Source organism: Maniola jurtina, chromosome 13 (assembly GCF_905333055.1).
Source record: "Maniola jurtina chromosome 13, ilManJurt1.1, whole genome shotgun sequence".
Taxonomy (NCBI): Eukaryota; Metazoa; Arthropoda; class Insecta; order Lepidoptera; family Nymphalidae; genus Maniola; species Maniola jurtina.
The window spans coordinates 11,467,606-11,489,341 of NC_060041.1; the positions used below are offsets into that span (position 1 = coordinate 11,467,606).

Sequence of the window (21,736 nt, forward strand, 5' to 3'; positions counted from 1 at the left end):
AATATAATGTATAAGTATTTTTTTGGAAAAAAGATTTTTACATCATTTTAACAAACACAAATACAGGCAGTATTATTTGTTTATTTGAAAATTTGATTTTCCGCTAACGTTGCGTACTAAATATTGGTACCATCTCTTTCTCGATAACTGAAAGCTTACTGACTAAATCAATGTCGTTGTTCTTTATAGTATTATTTCTTATTGCTTAGGATCGTAACTTCTTTCCATTAATCATATAATGGCATAATAATGCGGTGGATTACCAGTTCCCAAAACCTTCCGCATTCACCAAAGCCGGTCACCTCCCAGTTACCGACTTAGGTCAATGTTGTTTAACAATCGATTGATATGCGTTGTCACAACTAGGCCACGCATTCCTCAATTTAGTTGTTTTTCTTTAATAATAAAATAGCGAGCAAACGAGCAGGTGGGTCACCTGATGTTAATGATTACCGCCACCCATGAACATTTGCAGCACCAGATGCACCGATGCGTTGCCGGCCTTTCAGGGGTTTGTTGGTCCGCCCCTTGAATAACCCCATAGTGTGATCTAGTGGGAACACCGCCGATGAGAGTAGATTCCACAGTTGTGTGCATGTGCGTGGAAAAAAGGATCTGGTACAACGGGCGGTCGAAATGCACCAGGCACCCAGGTGGTGAGGGTGAAATGGTTTATGGTGGCGTACGGTGCGGTTGTAGAAAAAGGCGTTGTAGCGTCTTAATAGTGTAAGCGAGCCTAAAAGTCGATAAAATCTCGTCTATAGTCGATAAACTGAATCACACCTCTAGAAGGCGTGGCGCGGGTGCGGCGGCACCTCGTAACTTCCGATACGTTATCCTGTTATACGGCCTCTAATAGAAATCGGTACAAACTGCAGACCAATTTTAGCATAAACATTAACCAAGCCTTACTGCAAAGAGAAATGTTTGATTTCTTCTATAGTTTATGGAAAATATTTCTGTTTTCTCGGCAAATTCTGAGACTATGCAATATTGCTCTGCTTTCAGTAATATAATGTTATATTTTTCTTAAGCTGAATTGGGTACCTACTTTTGGGTAAGGTCTGACGAAATCACAAACACAATCTTTATGATAAATTATTACACTTTTATTTCATATTTAAATTTATTAACTTTTACATTTGTGTCAAATAAATGTTGTTCCTCTTACGTTAGTATATTTTCGAATGTCGTCGTTTTAAAACCACTCTTACAGGTAACCTCTCCACGTTTATTAGCCACTCCCCTTTTTATCTTATCGTTATCGGCCAATCCAAATTGTACAATGAATAAACTTAGTGACTAATATACAAATCATCAAGCTCGTTTAACAAATCATCTAAGTAATAAAGATGTTTTCATCTTATATATTGATTACAAATATTATCCTTTATTATGCTACAATTCATCAACTAGAAACTATAAGAATTTTATATACAGTACGTTTATCGATCAGATGTTGAACAACTTCAGCCAATCAATGACGCCTTCTAATATATGATGTTATGATTTGTTATGATTTGAGTGGCGCCAACTATCTAATCAGTAACTTCTACACGTTTATAGATAATTAATATGGGCCAAGCTTACAGCTCGGCCATCCTGTTTTAAGCGAGTCTCATCGCTTTTAAAAAAAAAAAAAAAAATTAAAACTTAAGTAACATGTAAACTTCACAACCAAAATGACAAAGACTTAGTTCAACAAAACAAAAAAAAAATTAAGATAGTAATTAATTAAATTAATATTCTTGCTAACCTTAACTAGAAGGAATATACAGTTTTATTGATACATTGGTATTGATTATGATTGCAACTTAATTTTAGAGCACTCGCAGCAACCCTTTCCATCCGATATAATTAGAAAATAGCAGATAAACTCAATTCAATTCCAAACTATTTACCCTCACAACTTTACCTGCCAGTCTACAGTAGCACTCAAATTTAGCCTTTAATCTAAAATTCATTTTTCTGTTCTCTTCCGCTAATATTAAAATAAAAAGATGCAGACACTCTAAATTTATAAATATTTTTTCAAAAATCATAAAGATATCAAAAATTGCGAGACCAGTAGCAATTAAAGGAGGCCTCCATTTAATCAAAGAAGGTAGGTACATGCATAAAGTCCGAAGTATCAATTATAACTCACAAGCCAATATTTTACAGGAACATCTCAATAGAGATTTGGGGATGAGCATGTAAAACTAATTACTAAAAACTACTTTAAAGGGTTTCAAGTATCTCAAAATAAATTGTTAAAAGTTCTGTTCCAACTAGACTCTCCTTCCCACTAAAGAATTATATAAGAAAACTGATGAACTATATTATATAAGTCAATTATACAAATTCAAAATGTCTATTTGTTAGGAAAATACTATTAAAGTCCGTACATACACGCATCACTTTAAAGCTAAATCTCATAAATATGGTACACAAAACGAACATACCTATTATGCTACAATTACATAAAGCTAGGACTAATTATGGTATGTAAACTACCTAGCTCTACTACATAATGTAGGTACTTGCCGAAACTCATACTGGAGGAAAAATCTTTTACAAAGTTTAAAGTTTAATCAAATAGTGTCAAACACCATAGATATCTTAGCTAGATGTAGGTATAGTTTGTTAACGAATATAACGTGTTTTGACTTTTTATATTATTGTATAGTCACCATACCTTTAAAGATTATGTTTTCTTCTATATTTATATTTAGAATCGGGAGCGATTCTTAATATGAATATGTGTAAGTGAACTTCTTGTCCTTTTGATAAAATAAACTCTCTAAACTTAAAGTTAATCGCCGCCAGTTCTCGATTTAAATCACAAAACATTTTCATACACTTTCAACGCAATAGTTTTACGCACATATTTTCTTCTTCCCTTCTTATTGGAAAATCGCGGATTCCGAGCCTTGGCGCGTCTCTCTTCTACCGGGATACATATATGATTGTCCTTATTTCCCTCCAGATCCAAATTTTTATTGACCCCTATCCTAGGGTCCTTTCCCTCCAGATCCAAATTTTTAATGACCCTTATCCTAGGGTCCACCTCCTTCCTCCTATAGGACTTTTTGTCCATAGCCCGTAACCTCGGGGCTTTTCCATCCTTTCCTTCCTTGGGACTTTGTGTCCCTGACCCATACCTAGTTTTGGGTCTTCCTTTCCCTCATTTGTTCATTTCCAACATCCTTGGATCCTGCAAACATAAAACACTTTGAGTAGACCGTTCATTTAATTTTGTTTCATAAGCATCCATCATAATACAATCCGACCTAAGAGAAGTAATTTTACTTGGTAACCTAGAAAACCTATTATCATTATTATAATTTAGTTTTCTCCAGTTCCGTACCCCTCGAAGGGTGCCTACGAGACCCTATTTTCTAAACCTCTGCTCTCTGTCCGTCTGTCCGTCTGCACGTGCGTCACGGCCCGAACCGCGAACGGCGTATCATGAACCGTGATAGATAGAGAGTTGAAAGGAACGTGATTACGGATGTATGAAAATCCTATGCCTGGTTGCTTCAAATTCAAACTTTTTCTTTTAATGCAGATTACGCTTCCCATATTTCTTACAATTACCTATTGTTTTTTTTTTCTAGCAAAATCCACATTCTGAAGTACTAATGGACAATGTTAAACAAACGCCAGGGTACAGTAGTTGCGTCACTTGTGCCTCTTAACCATATAATATCTACATGCAAAAAGAATCTTTGATTTATAATTTCACATGATACTTATATATTTTATTTTAGCCATAATATGCACCATATGGCGTACTTTGTCGTTTCGAGTAACATAAGCAGAACTACCAAATTCGACCCTGGGAACGACACAGTCGCGACTCGCCGCCGAATGATACCTATTAGTTTATCATTAATTCCTTTTCATAGAGAAAAGCGATATCAACATAATAGCAGGAAAAAAAATGAAATAAATATTCCGTTCGATACATCTCTATTCTCTACGACATCAAGATCTCTATCACAAGCTGATCGATCATAAAGATTAGAAGAAAGTAGGTACCTTATACATTATTTTATATGTTAATCGTAATGACCCGCATCTGTTCGATTTCCCTTTATTCGTTTCGTAAAAGATTCATCCTCGTACGTCCATCATCATCATCATCGTCATCTACATCGTCATCATCATAAGGTCACTGTTGAACATAAACCTTCCCTAGTAAGCACCACACGTACTGTCCTCAGCCTTCCTCATTCAACCCCTGGTTCCTATTGATACAAACCACTAAACCCCCCCCATCAAATGTGTACCTATCTACATCCATCCATCATACCCAAATGCCGTGCTGGTTGATGTGATGAGCGACAAAGTGTTAACCTCTTCAATACGTCATGGAACTGTAGGAATAGCCATGGAAGACCTCCAAACCGAACGTTGATATTTTGTGTAAGTGGTCCCACGAGTCAAAAAAAAATATTCTTGTCCATAAAGGAACAAGCCACGATATAGATTCTTCTATCGGAACTTAAATATTCCAATCACTGCATGCATTCCAACTAATCAGTTTGCTACTGTATATTTGAAGTTGATAATAAATAAAAATGTTAGCTTAATTAAATTCCTATGATAATTCGATTTTTGGTGCATCAACCAGCTTCACCTATTATGTAAAATTAAATGTATATATATTTTTTTTTTAATTACCGGCTGTACATTTTAAACTAACCTAAGCAAAATATACTTTCTTACTAATAACTTAATCTTAAAAATTTTCAAGAGGATCCTTCCGCCTCAAATTAACTCAATGATAAAAATGAACAGGAAACTTTAAATGTTGTAAAATCCAGCCAATGCTTTGTACCTTGCTTTATTAATCCAATAGGTACTTCTTTGGATTTTGTCAAAACAAAATACTTTTACTTGTTGAGTGTATAATAAATAAATAATGTAATAAATCAATTAACTGTTATTTAAGCTAATAACTTTTACAGAAAGCGAACCTCATGATATCTCTTATGAGTTTTAAGCGTAAAATTACCACGCCGAAAACAAAACATGAGCTGACAGTATTCTTATTTGATATACGTAATCCAGTAATACTATATCTATCTACATAATTCGTAAATATGTATGTATAGTTTGTAAGTTACTATTTCACTTTATGCTGTTTCAATGCTTTAAGTTATTATTTTTATCTTTGTCTCATTTTTTTAGTTTAGCCTCATTCTATTTTTAAACTTACTATTTCGCTATAATATTTACAAGTAACCTCATCGAAGACTACACGGTCTTCTGATAACCCAACAAGCATTTATCCAACAGCTATCGCTTTCACCCGAACGGAGGTTCCCTGAAATATACTGAGATAACAATACCTAGTTGACACATGGATGTACAAGAGCGGCAACAAGCTATGACCCCCTCTAGTTATAACTATCTTTATGATTGTAACATTTCAAACAGTGAAAGTATGTATAAACGATTTCGTCCATAGGACATGCGCTCTAAAGAATGTTAATATAATTATCAGCAACTAAAAGCTTGAAGAAACTAATAGGTACAACTTGTCTTTGAAGTATGAAAATATGCACATTTATCAAGTATACCAGTTCATCAAACATTAAAGTACGCATTTATAAAATGATAACTCATTTATTAATCAAGATAACTACCTGTTTATCAAACCTACCCTACCAAATATAAATAACTACTCACCAAATGTAATACTTTATAACTTAAGTAAAAATATGAAACAAATGTGCATCAACCACATACATACACTCTTCAAATTCATCCATTTATCAAAATGTTATATAATATAACCATTCACCAAATCCATTATATACTTAGTTCATTAAATAGTTTAGTCAAACTTTACTCCACTTGCCACGATTGCAAATTTTCAAACCAACCAGTTTAAACCACTGTGCCTCCAAAATAATCAGCCGCAAACATTGCAGCTCATCTCACTTGATAATGCATCCCTCCCTCAGAAAAACAGGCATTAGGAATGTCTTTCCAAGACGCGCGAGAGACAGCCACCGTGGCTTTTCGCGAGATTTAATCCAAATTGAACTAATGCCTAAATAAACAATTTAATTAGAGGGCGATTGCTTTTGCAACCTCTAACCGTCCAATCAAACACCGAAAGTATTCAATAATCCGAGACGTAAATAAAAACCCGTCAGAACACCGTTTTTATAAAAAAAAAGACAAGAAAAAGATTCCTCCTCGCAATAGATCGCGTGACATCTAACAAGTGAATTATCGACTTTATTACACAACTTATCCTCAACATGTTTTACATCATTTCCTACAATTGAAATCTTTCTATTTTAAATACCCTAACTACAACTTCATAATCCAACCAAAAATCACACTAGATTTATCCCTCGGTCCCACATCTTTAATGCTTTTTTTTTTCTGTTTGGGTAACTAAAACAAAAAAATATATATACTCATGTTATAAAACGTTGTCAAAGCTTTCCTGAACGCGCTAAATAAGCAAAAACATAAAATCAGGCGAAATGCCAGACCAGCCGAAAAACCTTCAATGCTTAATCAGCCTAAAAAAAAAAAAATTATGATCAATATTCATATTATTATCATGAGATACTACCGGCGCTCCTAAGCGAAATTTATAAGGCACCGCATTTCGATTTTATCAAACAGACTGATCAATTTCGAGAGCACAACAAACGTGGTTTCCTGAGAGTTTTGTTAACTAAATGCATATCGAAACTGAACTATCGCGAAGCGAGTCAAGCGAGCGTGAATTTTTTTTTAAAATATATTTCTGGGATAATGTCATGCCACAAACGCGAGCGTAGTGCAAAGATATTTGCCTAAAATTTCTTTCGTACAACAAAGAAAATAGTATTTTGGTAGTAGGTACTTATTATCGCGCCCTGCCCTAAGGGCAGTACTGTAGGTATATTACCATTAAAAAAAAACTTACTCTAATTTTAATAGAACATTTGCCAGGAATTTAACCCGCCAAGCGATGTTAATCCAATAAAAACAAAATCATATTGCATTTAAATGCGGCAGTACACAGTTAATTGCGTGAATACAGGTAAAAAAAAAAAAACCCCCGCTGCTCATATACTATACCTACCTACTACTCGTAGTACTCAAATTATTGTGCCAGTATTAAAAGTAAATTAGCTGTTATCTAGCGTGGTAGACTACGGCCTAAACCCTTCTCATTCTGTGAGGAGACACTTGTTGCTCAGTAGTGGGCCGGCCATGGGTTGTTCATGGTGAGCTGTTGTCAACAAAGTTATGTTTGAAACTCAAACATTACGCGTTTCAAGTGGTAAAAATAGATAAATGAAAACATTTCTCCTCACTTTTGTAAAAAAAAACACTTATTTATGCACCCCGTATTTAAAACTATCTGACTACCTACCTACCATAATTTTAAATTTAGTTAAAGAATAACCAGATAAGATAAACCTACTTTTACACCCATTTTAGGATTTATATTTCTCAAAATGCTCAATTTATTAACCCTGGTCACTATTACTTTATTACAACGGATCACCTTCATTTTTATCAATTAACATTTTATATCCCCAATCATTTAGTAACCATTACAAGTAGAGACGGATTATTTCACTGGCAGGCGTAAAACGAAAAGCTATTTCATGTAACTTTTTCTACCTTATCCCAAAGCGGTTTACAAAAAATAATAATTTCACAAAACAACATTCAAGATGCCCAATGAGTGCTGTGTGATAATATCGCGTCACTGTGTGCTAGAAAAAGGAAAACATCTATCTATACAATGAATGCAGCAAACGATTGAACCTAAATCCAGAAATTCACCTTCCGTAAAACAAAACCACTATGTGAAAATAAATCCCTATCGTAACTCTTAACCAAACTAATTCGGCACACGATTACAAGTGTGAAGATTGAAATACCACGTTCCGTGAGATATTCACCTGTGAAATCATTTAATGAGAAATAAAACCCCGGCAGGACATAGTAGATACATCCTGAAAACTATTTAAAAGTAACAATAACGCCCATCATTAAGTAAACCACACTTTTTATATTGTTTAACACTATGTTCACTATCTATTCAATTGTACCCACGATACAGGATAACCTAGTGCGGGTACCACCAGACACAGGAAAATTGTACAAGACTGTATTTTGTAAATAAACATTTTTCATTTTTCATTGTAAAATAAGCCTTCTAAATACCTCAACGTTATTTAAACCACAATTTGAAGGTCGATCGCATTTGTATAACCAATATACAAGATGAATTATAAAAATGTGGGTAATTCTAGGTATCATACCGTTATATAATTTCCATTCCAACTCGGAGCAAAGCTTTTTAACAAAATGATAACTAAATGTAGAACAAACAAAACGAAAACCCACACAAATAAAAAAAAAATTACCATTAATAGGTATCAATAAAAATAAAATCATGGAAAGATCCTACCCGTTTATCCAGAAATCCTTTGATGCCATGACTAGGTACTTTGATATATTGAGGCCCAAATATTGGCCTTGTGCTCCAAAATGTTTGTGGTCTACTAGACCTCCACTTCTTTCTCGTTCCTCTGTATATTTCCACTTGTTTCTCTGAGTCGTGAGCGTGACAAGAAAATATTATATTTTCTTGATGTCCCTCTTCTGACCTTTTGGGTAAGGTCTGACGAAATCACAAACACAATCTTTATGATAAATTATTACACTTTTATTTCATATTTAAATTTATTAACTTTTACATTTGTGTCAAATAAATGTTGTTCCTCTTACGTTAGTATATTTTCGAATGTCGTCGTTTTAAAACCACTCTTACAGGTAACCTCTCCACGTTTATTAGCCACTCCCCTTTTTATCTTATCGTTATCGGCCAATCCAAATTGTACAATGAATAAACTTAGTGACTAATATACAAATCATCAAGCTCGTTTAACAAATCATCTAAGTAATAAAGATGTTTTCATCTTATATATTGATTACAAATATTATCCTTTATTATGCTACAATTCATCAACTAGAAACTATAAGAATTTTATATACAGTACGTTTATCGATCAGATGTTGAACAACTTCAGCCAATCAATGACGCCTTCTAATATATGATGTTATGATTTGTTATGATTTGAGTGGCGCCAACTATCTAATCAGTAACTTCTACACGTTTATAGATAATTAATATGGGCCAAGCTTACACTACATACATTTTCTAGGCATTGTATACGCAACCTGACCTAACACAATATGATTTATTTTAATTTTATTTTATTAGAACCACCGACAGAGTTACACGTTAAAATTGACATGAATTCTTAGAAGTTCACATTTAATTCCAATTACATATAGGTAGCCAAGCATGAAAATTACAGCATAAAATTAACTTGAGTCTACGAATAATAGTAGCATTGAGTATTTACTAAAAGAAAAAATACACACATTTATCAAATCACTTGACATCTCTGAAGAGTCAAGATTAACTTAAATTTTTTCCAATTTATCACTAAGTATATAAATCGATAGAATTTTCTTTATTTCTTAACTGTAAACCTAAATAAAAAGAAAAGCTGACTGACTGACTGACTGACTAACTGATCTATCAACGCACAGCTCAAAGTACTGGAAGGATCGGACTGAAAGGCATGCAGATAGCTATTATGACGTAGACATTCGTTACGAAAAGATTTTGAAAATGTATCCCCTAAAAGGGTAAAAAAGGGATTTAAAATTCCACGCGGACGAAGTTGCAAGCATAAGCTAGTTACCTATAAAGACATTATTATCAGGGAATGACGTCTGAGATTGGTTCTGTGGATTCGCTGAGTAAAAAGTGAAATAGGATATTATGATATCAAAATCTAATGATAGTAGTTTGGCAATCAGTAAGCCGGCTACGGAAAGGTGTGTAAATAACGTAATTGATAAAATATGATTTGAATATCCATATCACGTATGCATAAACTAATTAATTGCTAAATTAATTTGATTTCCTTTGTAGTATTGTCTATATCCTAAAACATTTATAGTATACTAAATCCAACGTTGAATTTCAACCGTTCAAATTACTCTATTTAAGTTGAACCTGATATGGAGCTTTTTTTATTAAGGACGTCTTTGCAAAATGAATAGGTATCAAAATTGCACTACTACATAAGTACACTGCCCACACGCACACAGCTGCGTCAAAATGAGTGAATCGACTTGATTTTGATACTTTTATATTTTTATTTTATTTTATATTTGGTCATCTATTTTTTTTTAACAGTTTTTTTTAAAAATATGTATCTTGACAATAATACAGTAAGTAGAACAGTGCCTACAGACTAAGGGTCTGATGATGAAATATTTCACCATGACTTCTTGGCAATGAACAACATTTCCATGCTTATGAAATAATGAGCTCCTACTATGACTAAAATAATCTGAGAAGGATAGCATTACATTACCTCCCGACTTGATGAAATTGCATACTTTGGAACCTACTACTGGAACTCAGAGACGAATAGAGCTAGGTGTTTCGAGTTTGGGCTCATTTTCTTAGTCATGATGAGATCTTACCTCCGGATTTGTGGAGTGACCTGATGGTATACCTCGGAAGTCACTATTGGAACTCGGAGACGAATAGAGCTAGGTGTTTCGAGTTTGGGCTCATTTTCTTAGTCATGATGAGATCTTACCTCCGGATTTGTGGAGTGACCTGATGGTATACCTCGGAAGTCACTATTGGAACTCGGAGACGAATAGAGCTAGGTGTTTCGAGTTTGGGCTCATTTTCTTAGTCATGATGAGATCTTACCTCCGGATTTGTGGAGTGACCTGATGGTATACCTCGAAAGTCACTATTGGAACTCGGAGACGAATAGAGCTAGGTGTTTCGAGTTTGGGCTCATTTTCTTAGTCATGATGAGATCTTACCTCCGGATTTGTGGAGTGACCTGATGGTATACCGCGGAAGTCACTATTGGAACTCGGAGACGAATAGAGCTAGGTGTTTCGAGTTTGGGCTCATTTTCTTAGTCATGATGAGATCTTACCTCCGGATTTGTGGAGTGACCTGATGGTATACTTTGGAAGTCACTATTGGAACTCGGAGACGAATAGAGCTAGGTGTTTCGAGTTTGGACTCATTTTCTTAGTCATGATGAGATCTTACCTCCGGATTTGTGGAGTGACCTGATGGTATCCTCGGAAGTCACTATTGGAACTCGGAGACGAATAGAGCTAGGTGTTTCGAGTTTGGGCTCATTTTCTTAGTCATGAAGAGATCTTACCTCCGGATTTGTGGAGTGACCTGATGGTACACCTCGGAAGTCACTATTGGAACTCGGAGACGAATAGAGCTAGGTGTTTCGAGTTTGGGCTCATTTTCTTAGTCATGATGAGATCTTACCTCCGGATTTGTGGAGTGACCTGATGGTATACCTCGGAAGTCACTATTGGAACTCGGAGACGAATAGAGCTAGGTGTTTCGAGTTTGGGCTCATTTTCTTAGTCATGATGAGATCTTACCTCCGGATTTGTGGAGTGACCTGATGGTATACCTCGAAAGTCACTATTGGAACTCGGAGACGAATAGAGCTAGGTGTTTCGAGTTTGGGCTCATTTTCTTAGTCATGATGAGATCTTACCTCCGGATTTGTGGAGTGACCTGATGGTATACCTCGGAAGTCACTATTGGAACTCGGAGACGAATAGAGCTAGGTGTTTCGAGTTTGGGCTCATTTTCTTAGTCATGATGAGATCTTACCTCCGGATTTGTGGAGTGACCTGATGGTATACTTTGGAAGTCACTATTGGAACTCGAAGACGAATAGAGCTAGGTGTTTCGAGTTTGGACTCATTTTCTTAGTCATGATGAGATCTTACCTCCGGATTTGTGGAGTGACCTGATGGTATCATCGAAAGTCACTATTGGAACTCGGAGACGAATAGAGCTAGGTGTTTCGAGTTTGGGCTCATTTTCTTAGTCATGACGAGATCTTACCTCCGGATTTGTGGAGTGACCTGATGGTATACCTCGGAAGTCACTATTGGAACTCGGAGACGAATAGAGCTAGGTGTTTCGAGTTTGGGCTCATTTTCTTAGTCATGATGAGATCTTACCTCCGGATTTGTGGAGTGACCTGATGGTATACCTCGGAAGTCACTATTGGAACTCGGAGACGAATAGAGCTAGGTGTTTCGAGTTTGGGCTCATTTTCTTAGTCATGATGAGATCTTACCTCCGGATTTGTGGAGTGACCTGATGGTATACCTCGAAAGTCACTATTGGAACTCGGAGACGAATAGAGCTAGGTGTTTCGAGTTTGGGCCCGTTTTGTTAGTTATGACGAGATTATACCTTGAAACTTGTTGGAGTGCTCTGAAGGTATACTTCAAAAGCCACTATTGGACTTTCGAGTCGAGTAGAGTTAGATGTTATGAGTTTGAGCTCGTTTTGTAAGTTCCAATAGTGACTTCCGAGGTATACCATCAGGTCACTCCACAAATCCGGAGGTAAGATCTCATCATGACTAAGAAAATGAGCCCGAACTCGAAACAGCTAGCTTTATTCGTCTCCGAGTTCCAATAGTGACATCCGAGGTATACCATCAGGTCACTTCACGAATCCGGAGGTAACATCTCATCATGACTAAGAAAATGAGCCCAAACTCGAAACACCTAGCTCTATTCGTCTCCGAGTTCCAATAGTGACTTCCGAGGTATACCATCAGGTCACTCCACAAATCCGGAGGTAAGATCTCATCATGACTAAGAAAATGAGCCCAAACTCGAAACATCTAGCTCTATTCGTCTCCGAGTTCCAAAAGTGACTTCCGAGGTATACCATCAGGTCACTCCACAAATCCGGAGGTAAGATCTCATCATTACTAAGAAAATGAGCCCAAACTCGAAACACCTAGCTCTATTCGTCTCCGAGTTCCAATAGTGACTTCCGAGGTATACCATCAGGTCACTCCACAAATCCGGAGGTAAGATCTCATCATGACTAAGAAAATGAGCCCAAACTCGAAACACCTAGCTCTATTCGTCTCCGAGTTCCAATAGTGACTTCCGAGGTATACCATCAGGTCACTCCACAAATCCGGAGGTAAGATCTCATCATGACTAAGAAAATGAGCCTAAACTCGAAACACCTAGCTCTATTCGTCTCCGAGTTCCAATAGTGACTTCCGAAGTATACCATCAGGTCACTCCACAAATCCGGAGGTAAGATCTCATCATTACTAAGAAAATGAGCCCAAACTCGAAACACCTAGCTCTATTCGTCTCCGAGTTCCAATAGTGACTTCCGAGGTATACCATCAGGTCACTCCACAAATCCGGAGGTAAGATCTCATCATGACTAAGAAAATGAGCCCAAACTTGAAACACCTAGCTCTATTCGTCTCCGAGTTCCAATAGTGACTTCCGAGGTATACCATCAGGTCACTCCACAAATCCGGAGGTAAGATCTCATCATGACTAAGAAAATGAGCCCAAACTCGAAACACCTAGCTCTATTCGTCTCCGAGTTCCAATAGTGACTTCCGAGGTATACCATCAGGTCACTCCACAAATCCGGAGGTAAGATCTCATCATTACTAAGAAAATGAGCCCAAACTCGAAACACCTAGCTCTATTCGTCTCCGAGTTCCAATAGTGACTTCCGAGGTATACCATCAGGTCACTCCACAAATCCGGAGGTAAGATCTCATCATGACTAAGAAAATGAGCCCAAACTCGAAACACCTAGCTCTATTCGTCTCCGAGTTCCAATAGTGACTTCCGAGGTATACCATCAGGTCACTCCACAAATCCGGAGGTAAAATCTCATCATGTCTAAGAAAATGAGCCCAAACTCGAAACACCTAGCTCTATTCGTCTCCGAGTTCCAATAGTGACTTCCGAGGTATACCATCAGGTCACTCCACAAATCCGGAGGTAAGATCTCATCATGACTAAGAAAATGAGCCCAAACTCGAAACATCTAGCTCTATTCGTCTCCGAGTTCCAATAGTGACTTTCGAGGTATACCATCAGGTCACTCCACAAATCCGGAGGTAAGATCTCGTCATGACTAAGAAAACGAGCCCAAACTGGACACATCTAGTTCTTCTAGTCTTCAAGTTCCTGTCGCAGCCTTCGAAGTTCACTATCAGATCACTATCATGCTCAAGAAAAAAATCCAGCTAACGATAAAATGTGATAATAGGTACATAATATTATCATTATTATCTTACCTTGCCAAAATATCAGCACAATCACGGAATAAGTACCTATAAATATCAGTTAGGGTTTTGTCGAACTATTTTGTGTTCGTACAGCGATCTTTTCCACATCAAAAAATTATAGCAACCGACGCAGAGACCACCCACGAAGGCGGCTGGCCGCTGACTGATATAATTTTGAAATCATACCATTGCCTGCCCAATATCAAAATAACCCTTAGTGCACTGTATTAAGGTTTGCGGTTGAAGCAAAATACGTGAAAAATTTATACACGATGTTTTTATTTATTTTTATAATACTATTAATATAATAATCTCACATTTTGAGGTACACATTATGTGCTAACGGAAAATATTTATTAGAAGAATAAAATCCGTACGTAAACTGAGAAAAATGTACCTAAACTTGACCCTAAATCGTTAATTCTGCGTGGAAGAGGTGAAGGAAAATCGTTCTTATAGTATCAAAATTAATGATTTTATCAAAAAATTACTCGATCTCTGGAGATAAAGGACCAATCTATTTTTAGCAATCTGTAGTTCCAATTTACTTAGTATATTTTAGCCACAAAGCGTACCGAAAATCTATACAAGTGTGCAAATACGTCCTTAAAGTGTCTAGCCATGTTACCGACAGTCGATGTACTAAACTATATAGTTCTATATACAATCTGAACTAATTTCAACATTATTTTCTTTTACACTTGAAAGTATGTATCTACTTACAGTTAGGTTGGTTGGTCCCATATTATAAAGATCATCATAATGAACATCTTCGGAAAGGGGAATCGAATACTTAATACCTGCCCTGGCTTCAAACCCTGTGCATGTCACCAGGGGTCTGCGAGTCCAGTCGGTCTTATGTCAGACAGACCTTTTTAATCCATGTACCTTTCAGTTATATCATCACACTAATATTATAAAGACAAAAGTTTGTGTTTATGTGTGTGTGTGTGTGTATGTTTGTTACTCCTTCGCGCAAAAACCACTGGACGGATTTGGCTGAAATTCAGAATGCAGATACATAATAACCTGGATTAGCACATAGGCTACTTTTTATCCCGGAAAATCAAAGAGTTCCCATGGGATTTCGAAAAACCTAAATCCACGCGGACGAAGTCGCGAATCGCGTCAGCTAGTCAGATATAAACCGAGAGATATCACGCCATTCATTGTTTAAGCCTCAGAACTAATTTGACGGTAGATCGCCGAACCGATATTATTTAATTGATCTATTGATTTGTCTTTTAGTTGATATCGCAGTTGGATAGACTTTTGCCATATTTGGCTGTTGTGATGTGGTTATAGAGAAAACAGTTTTTGAAAGAGCCAATGGGCTACTTGAAAGTTGTTGATTTATGTATCTTTGTGTATTCCCACACTGCAAACTCTTCTTATGGTCGCGGGAAAATGGTTCCCAGGTATTTTTTAAATGTTACGGATTTTTCATTTTTTTATTCGTACTAACAAAAAATTTGTAAAAGTAAAGAGAAAAAGATAAGAAGTCGATAGAGAAGCAAATATCTTTATCGACTTGATATCTATCTTGAGTAAAGCTGTGGCAAATCTTAATGCAATCTGCATGCTCTTATTGTTATTTACCTGTCGATGAAAAACTTTCACTTCATTACGACGCGATCTTATCTGAGAGCTGGACATATTACATTAGAATTTAAATATTCGCGATAATCAGAAGATCACATATTATATGGGTTTCCTGACTTACTGATGATCTAAATAATTCTGATGATCCCTAAAAAGCGCACCCCTTGGTCAAAGCACGTCTACACCGAATATGGATGGTACCGTACCGTGCCCCGGCTACCGTACCGTACTGTAACCCTGGTACTGTACCAAGGTTACAGTACACAGCCAGGGGATAAAAGCAGAAGAAAAATAATTTACCAATTCCGACTACCCACCCCGTCTTAGAGAGGATAATTAATGAAGTCGCGTATCAGAGTAGGTATAGGTAGATGTTATAGTTGTTCGGAGATTCCGAAAGCTCGGAACTGCCGATTGCTTTTGCACCTTCGATTCCGGTTTCAGTTCCGATTAATTTTAATCGGCAGTTATATCGGAGACCGAGTATGCTGATGCTGCTTAACTTCACTACAAGTAGGTACTGTTTAGGAATTTAAATTCGATTTTTGATTCGATTTTTATTTTATTTTCGACACCTAGGTATACGCCTTTATAATAGTACTCGACAGGTCGAGGATGGCAATGGCATGGCTTGGTGGGGACGCCCCGCACACCCGCACAGCCCCCGGTTGCCATCTCGACCTGTCGCGTACTATACCTGTTTTATTTATTAAACTGATAATAAGAATATAACTGATGAATAATTGTGTGTAATTTTACTTTCTTATACCAGCCCTTAACACATTCTCTTCTGCCTCCGTCTCCGCCTCCGATTCCGACAAACCAAATTAAAAACTCCGCTTCCGAAATCGGTTCCGATATAACCACTTCCGCAACATCCCTGTTTCTGACTATCCATCCTAGGGTGGATTTTTAGGGGGCGATAAATGGAATAACCCTTTTCCTTCACCGTCAAAGTAAGAAGGAGCTTTATATTTATTTGCTTAAGTCGCCCATAACTGCGAAAATTTTGAGTTGCGAATCCCGGAATCCTGATTCGAAAGTCGACTTTTTAATCACTAACTATCACGGCTTTTACTAGGTACTGTATTTAAGTAAACATTCCTTACCTCCATTGTATTGGGCAGCACGGCACCTTCGCGGCGCCCCACGCCCTCCCTTCCATCCTAGAACAAACATTGCATGAGGTTAACCAACCCTTAGGTATAATGTGATGTGTGGCACAACTTACAAAAACGTCTTCTCTTTCTTTTCTAATATCATCATCATCTCATTATCAAACGATAGACGTCTACTGTTAGACGTAGATCTCTTGCAGAGACTTCCATCGCAACGTTCCGCGCCGCCTGAATCCAGCGGCTTCCTGCGAATCGTTTGATGTCGTCTGTCCACCTAGTGGACTTCCAACTTTCTATTCTAGTCTAGTCCCGATTCTAGGACCTTGGGACCCCAAAGTTTATCGGTTTTCTATGTGCCCTGCCCATTGCTACTTCAGCTTCACAACCCGTTGAGCTATGCCGGATTTCATCATTTTTGACTTGATTATTAAGGATAAAGTAGGTAGGTACCTGTATATGCTTGGTCAATATTTTCTACATAGGGAAGTCAGAGTTACTAACTACTGTGAATGCACCATTTATTCAATTAAGTAAATAGGTTGGTACTAAAATCTTGATGATACTTTTGGGCATAGATTGCAAAACTTCGTGGGAAGCGATAGTTGAATGGTGTACGCGCACTGTAGTTTATCTATTTCATACTAACATCACCGTGCACAGAAGTTGCACTGCACAGCTTTATTACACTGATATTTTAAATTCTGGTAAACCACCCCCAAAACACACTTCCAAAATTTTTTAAAAGTAGGTAGCTACATAACGTTATATCTTGTATGATGGTATGAAACCCTTCGTGTGCTAGTCCGACTCGCACTTGACCGGTTTTATTTAACAATACTTATAAAATTTCAGTTTTCAAATTCATAGAAATTTTTCCCTTTTTCCCCCTACTCGAGGAAGATTGAAGATTTTTTTTAAAAATTTTCAGACACAAAACAGTAGTGCGCATACAAACTCACAAGGATGAGGGATAAAGAGAAAGGGCGTACAAAATAGAGCAAATTGGACATCGCCCGTCCTTGTCGCCGATACAAGATGTTGTGAAGGTGTGAAAGGGACGCCTTAACGGTACCGTGGGAACCTAGCATTTTGCTTTCACTTCACTGTCCCATTAAAAATATGGCGATCGGACTTTATTATCTGTGATTTATTATCTATTTTATACTAATCCGCACTATAATGTTATAAACTGGCATTTTAACGCGATCTGGCCGATGTGAATTAATACATAAGTATTAATATAGGTACTAGCTCAGCCCGCGACTTCATGCCCATAGAATATAGGTTTTTAAACATCCCGTGGGAAGTCATTGATTTGGGATAAATCCGTCCGGTAGTTTTTGCGTGAAAATGTAACAAACATCGAAACATACAAACTTTCGTTTGTAATATTAGTAGGATTATTGCTTATGTCCGCGACTTCATCCGCGTCGACTACATATGTACATTTTGAATCCCTATTTTATCTCCTTAGGGGATCAGTTTTCAAAAATAATTTCTTGGATGATGTCTTCGTAATAATTATAAATGTAGCCCGATCCATCCAGTAATTAGGGTGTGTGTTGGATAAACCAACACTTTCGCATTTATCATATTATGGATAATGTTAATGATTCCAACATATGTCAAAGTGAATAAAGTTAGGATTAAGTTGTTTTCAAATAGACTTGCCTCCACAATCCGCCTGGTGGGCGTAGGCACTAAGATTTGTAGCCGCGAAAAAACTACAACCATTTTAAGTAGGTAAGTTAGAAATATTTTGAATAATATAGGGAAGTAATATTGGAGATGATTTCCGCGGTCGAATTTAAGCTAGATACCACTTTGATCTTCTTTTCATTAATTTATAGACTAGCGCTTGGCTGCAATCAGACCTGCTAGCAAGTGATGATGCAGCCTAAGATGGAGTTCGCTTGCCTAGAAGTTGCCTACTCACTCTTGACTTGAAGGTACCCATATCAAAATGGAGGGGAAAACTTATGCCGAAAGGGCGTTCCATATCCTAACCTAGAAGTTCGGATTAGAAACGAGGAAGCAAATCGCTTCGTACGTGTCCGAGGAATTTTAGCTAACGGATGCAGACCTTGACGATGATAAAAGAACCTTACGTAGATAAAGATTCGTGTTTGCGGAAAAATGAAGTCGCATGTAGCGTTCAAAACGTGTAGAACGTCCACGAGAATAAAAGCGTTTATTGTCGTGGACGTTCTACAGATATTATAGTATGCAGGAAGATAGGATAGAATGTAAGCCCTTTACTTACCATGTAAACCATTAAGTGCCTTTTGTCCAAATCTCGTGTACATTTGCTCCTTTTAGCTGCAAGAAAAAAAACCAGTATTACTAAATAGCGCCTAACCTAAACAAAGTTAGCCTAATTTGGATGGAAACTAAATAAAACTGTTTAAAAATTATTCTTTTTCCTAAGTCTACTAATGTTATAATTAATGCAAAAGTGTGTTCGATTGTTTGTTTGTTTGTTGTCGCAACGGAGCAAGAATTGAAGCGATTTTTTGCATGGGTATATAGTTAAAGACGTGGAGAGTGACATGGACTACATTTATCACGGAAAATCAACGAGTTCCTACGTGTTTTTAACGTGAACGCACACTTATCCGAGCCGAACGCGTTGAACGAGCCGAACCGAACGAATTTTAGAATCCTGTATATGAAATCTCATGAAACCTCCCCACTTCCCCGCGTCGAAGCGTCCGAATCGGAAGTAGATTTCATATAGAAAATTCTAAAATTCGTTTCGTTCGACTCTTTCGACGCGTTCGGCTCGGATAAGTGTGCACCCACCTTTAAAAACCTATATCCACACGGACGAAGTCGCGAGCATTAGCTAGTTACTAATTATAAATTATTATCATGTAGTATAAGTGTTTACGTGCATTTAGGGCTTGCTTTCAAATGATTTTACATACATGGTTGTAGTTATTTAACTTTATGTAATTTAAAATCATTTTTGTAAAAATCGCTAGCGAACTTATTAATAAAATAAAATAAAATAAAATAGGTAATAATACTTACAAATAGAAACAATCCTTTATTACTGCATTCTTTGTAGAAGCTACACTTCATTTTATTACATAATACACCTAATTATTCCTAATACTGGCCATAAAAACTAATTTATAGTTAACTTTACATTCTGTTTTTCATTGATATACTTAGTGTAACATATTACTATGTAAATATATTACTTGGCATTAAACTACATGTTTTTTATTAATTTATGCTTATTTTTTGTTGATTTCATATCTTGTAAGTATCTGTAACAATAGAAACATAATTTTAATAAGGCACATTTTAATCAGAGGCCCTAGTATAACATTTCCATATTCAAAGGGGTTTGAATAACAATTTTAGTATAGAACCTGGCCTGCATACATGTCCATCGTTTTCTTTTTTGTGATGGAAAATGGTCGCAGACCAAAATCTTCAAAGTCCTTTGATGTGTGTGTTATAATAAATCTGTCAGTTATATGTAGGTAGTTGTTTCACTGAGGCTGAGATCTATAGAGCACACTTTGACTTTGTTCAGACTTAAGACACTGTTAAAACGAGACAGCATTATACAGCTGGCATGAATCTGTCTCATTTTAACTGAAACTTAAGTCTAAGCAAAGTCAAAGTGCTGTTTCTAGATTTCAACATGAGATAGGGACAAAGGTTGCAGGAGATGAAGAGGACAGTTGATATATTAAATCAGGGAATACAATTTTGCTATCACCTTTCAGCTACCTGCTCTCTAGTCTCTACCCCATGAGTCATATCAGTCAAGCAGTACACTTAAGTATAGTATGGACTAAGTATAGTCAATAGCAAACATCTTGACTTATTATATTCTTTCTATGCACTTGCAAGGTGTTAAAACTTTTTAACTCGACACTTAGGCTCAGTTGCATGATGCATGACATGCACATGAAGTTACATTATGGACAGCATTAAACTTTGAATGTCACTGAAAGCAAAATAGGTTAACTTTACCAAAATTTTTGCCAATAATCTTAACCATGGAATGAACTAGACTTGTGCAACCCAATTCACTTTTTATTGACGATTTTAGTTTAATGGTAAAGTAAAGTAAAAGTAAAATATTCTTTATTGTACACCAACAAGACAGTAATATATAAATAACAATAAAGATTTATGTACAAGAGGCGGCCTTATCGCTAAAATAGCGATCTCTTCCAGGCAACCTTAGGGTGAGGAGATAATAAAAATTAAAGAAAGTGGAAGGGGTGTACTAATAAAATAAAGTAAATAAACATAATGTATATATAAAATTTAAAATAAATAATTAAGGAAATAATAATAATGATATTACAGTAAATAAGAACGGAATAAGGATAGGAATGAGAATATATGAAATGGTGACCGTAACATAACTTGAAACATCTGTCATGTAACTGGATCTTTGGGAGATAGACTTCAGTTTAAACCGTTACAGCCAAATTGCAGTAATCTGTCAAGTATACAGGAATCAAAAAATGTTAGATGGTCCATACATAAGGTGGAATCATGTTACCATATGCATAGGCTAGAATCTTCTCTGAGTGGCATGAAACACCCCAGTCCAAGATGAATTCGTTTAAACAAAACCAACCACAAATCATTGACCATGCAAATCAGCAATTAATCTGGGCACTACATGGTCTAATGTGAATCCATCTTAAAATTTTACATAATTAACATGCCTGCTTGCTTATTTAAATTGTAGACACAAGTATTTAAGTAAGGCCAAGTAAGGCATGGTTTGTGACTATTAAATACATAAAGACTACACTACAACTCAACAATTTTTAAGTAGGTACTGCCTCCCTTATTGCA

The 21,736-nt window shown here is 36.5% G+C and overlaps 2 protein-coding genes and 1 long non-coding RNA gene across 4 annotated transcripts in view; 1 reads left to right on the top strand and 2 right to left on the bottom strand.

Annotated features, from left to right (window-relative positions):
• LOC123871155 (Krueppel-like factor 3) overlaps positions 1-21,736 on the bottom strand; it is a 57,767-nt gene that overhangs the window by 35,365 nt on the left and 666 nt on the right. For both annotated transcript variants that reach the window (XR_006797224.1, XM_045914781.1), the window contains exons 2-4: positions 19,934-20,175; positions 19,164-19,219; positions 16,892-16,948 (exon numbers count right to left, since the gene is read on the bottom strand). Coding sequence is in view for 1 of the 2 variants with exons in the window: in XM_045914781.1 (XP_045770737.1) it covers positions 16,892-16,948; positions 19,164-19,175 (69 nt within the window). In the remaining variant the exon portion in view is untranslated. The remainder of the gene's footprint in view (positions 1-16,891; positions 16,949-19,163; positions 19,220-19,933; positions 20,176-21,736) is intronic.
• Positions 2,797-16,659, top strand: LOC123871159. Its single transcript, XR_006797225.1, has 3 exons — positions 2,797-2,807; positions 14,239-14,243; positions 16,508-16,659. It is a non-coding gene; the product is annotated as an uncharacterized LOC123871159 (long non-coding RNA).
• LOC123871153 (tRNA pseudouridine(38/39) synthase) overlaps positions 5,659-21,736 on the bottom strand; it is a 37,561-nt gene continuing 21,483 nt past the window's right edge. Inside the window, exon 10 of the mRNA XM_045914779.1 lies at positions 5,659-5,671. The gene's annotated coding sequence lies outside the window, so the exon portion shown is untranslated. The remainder of the gene's footprint in view (positions 5,672-21,736) is intronic.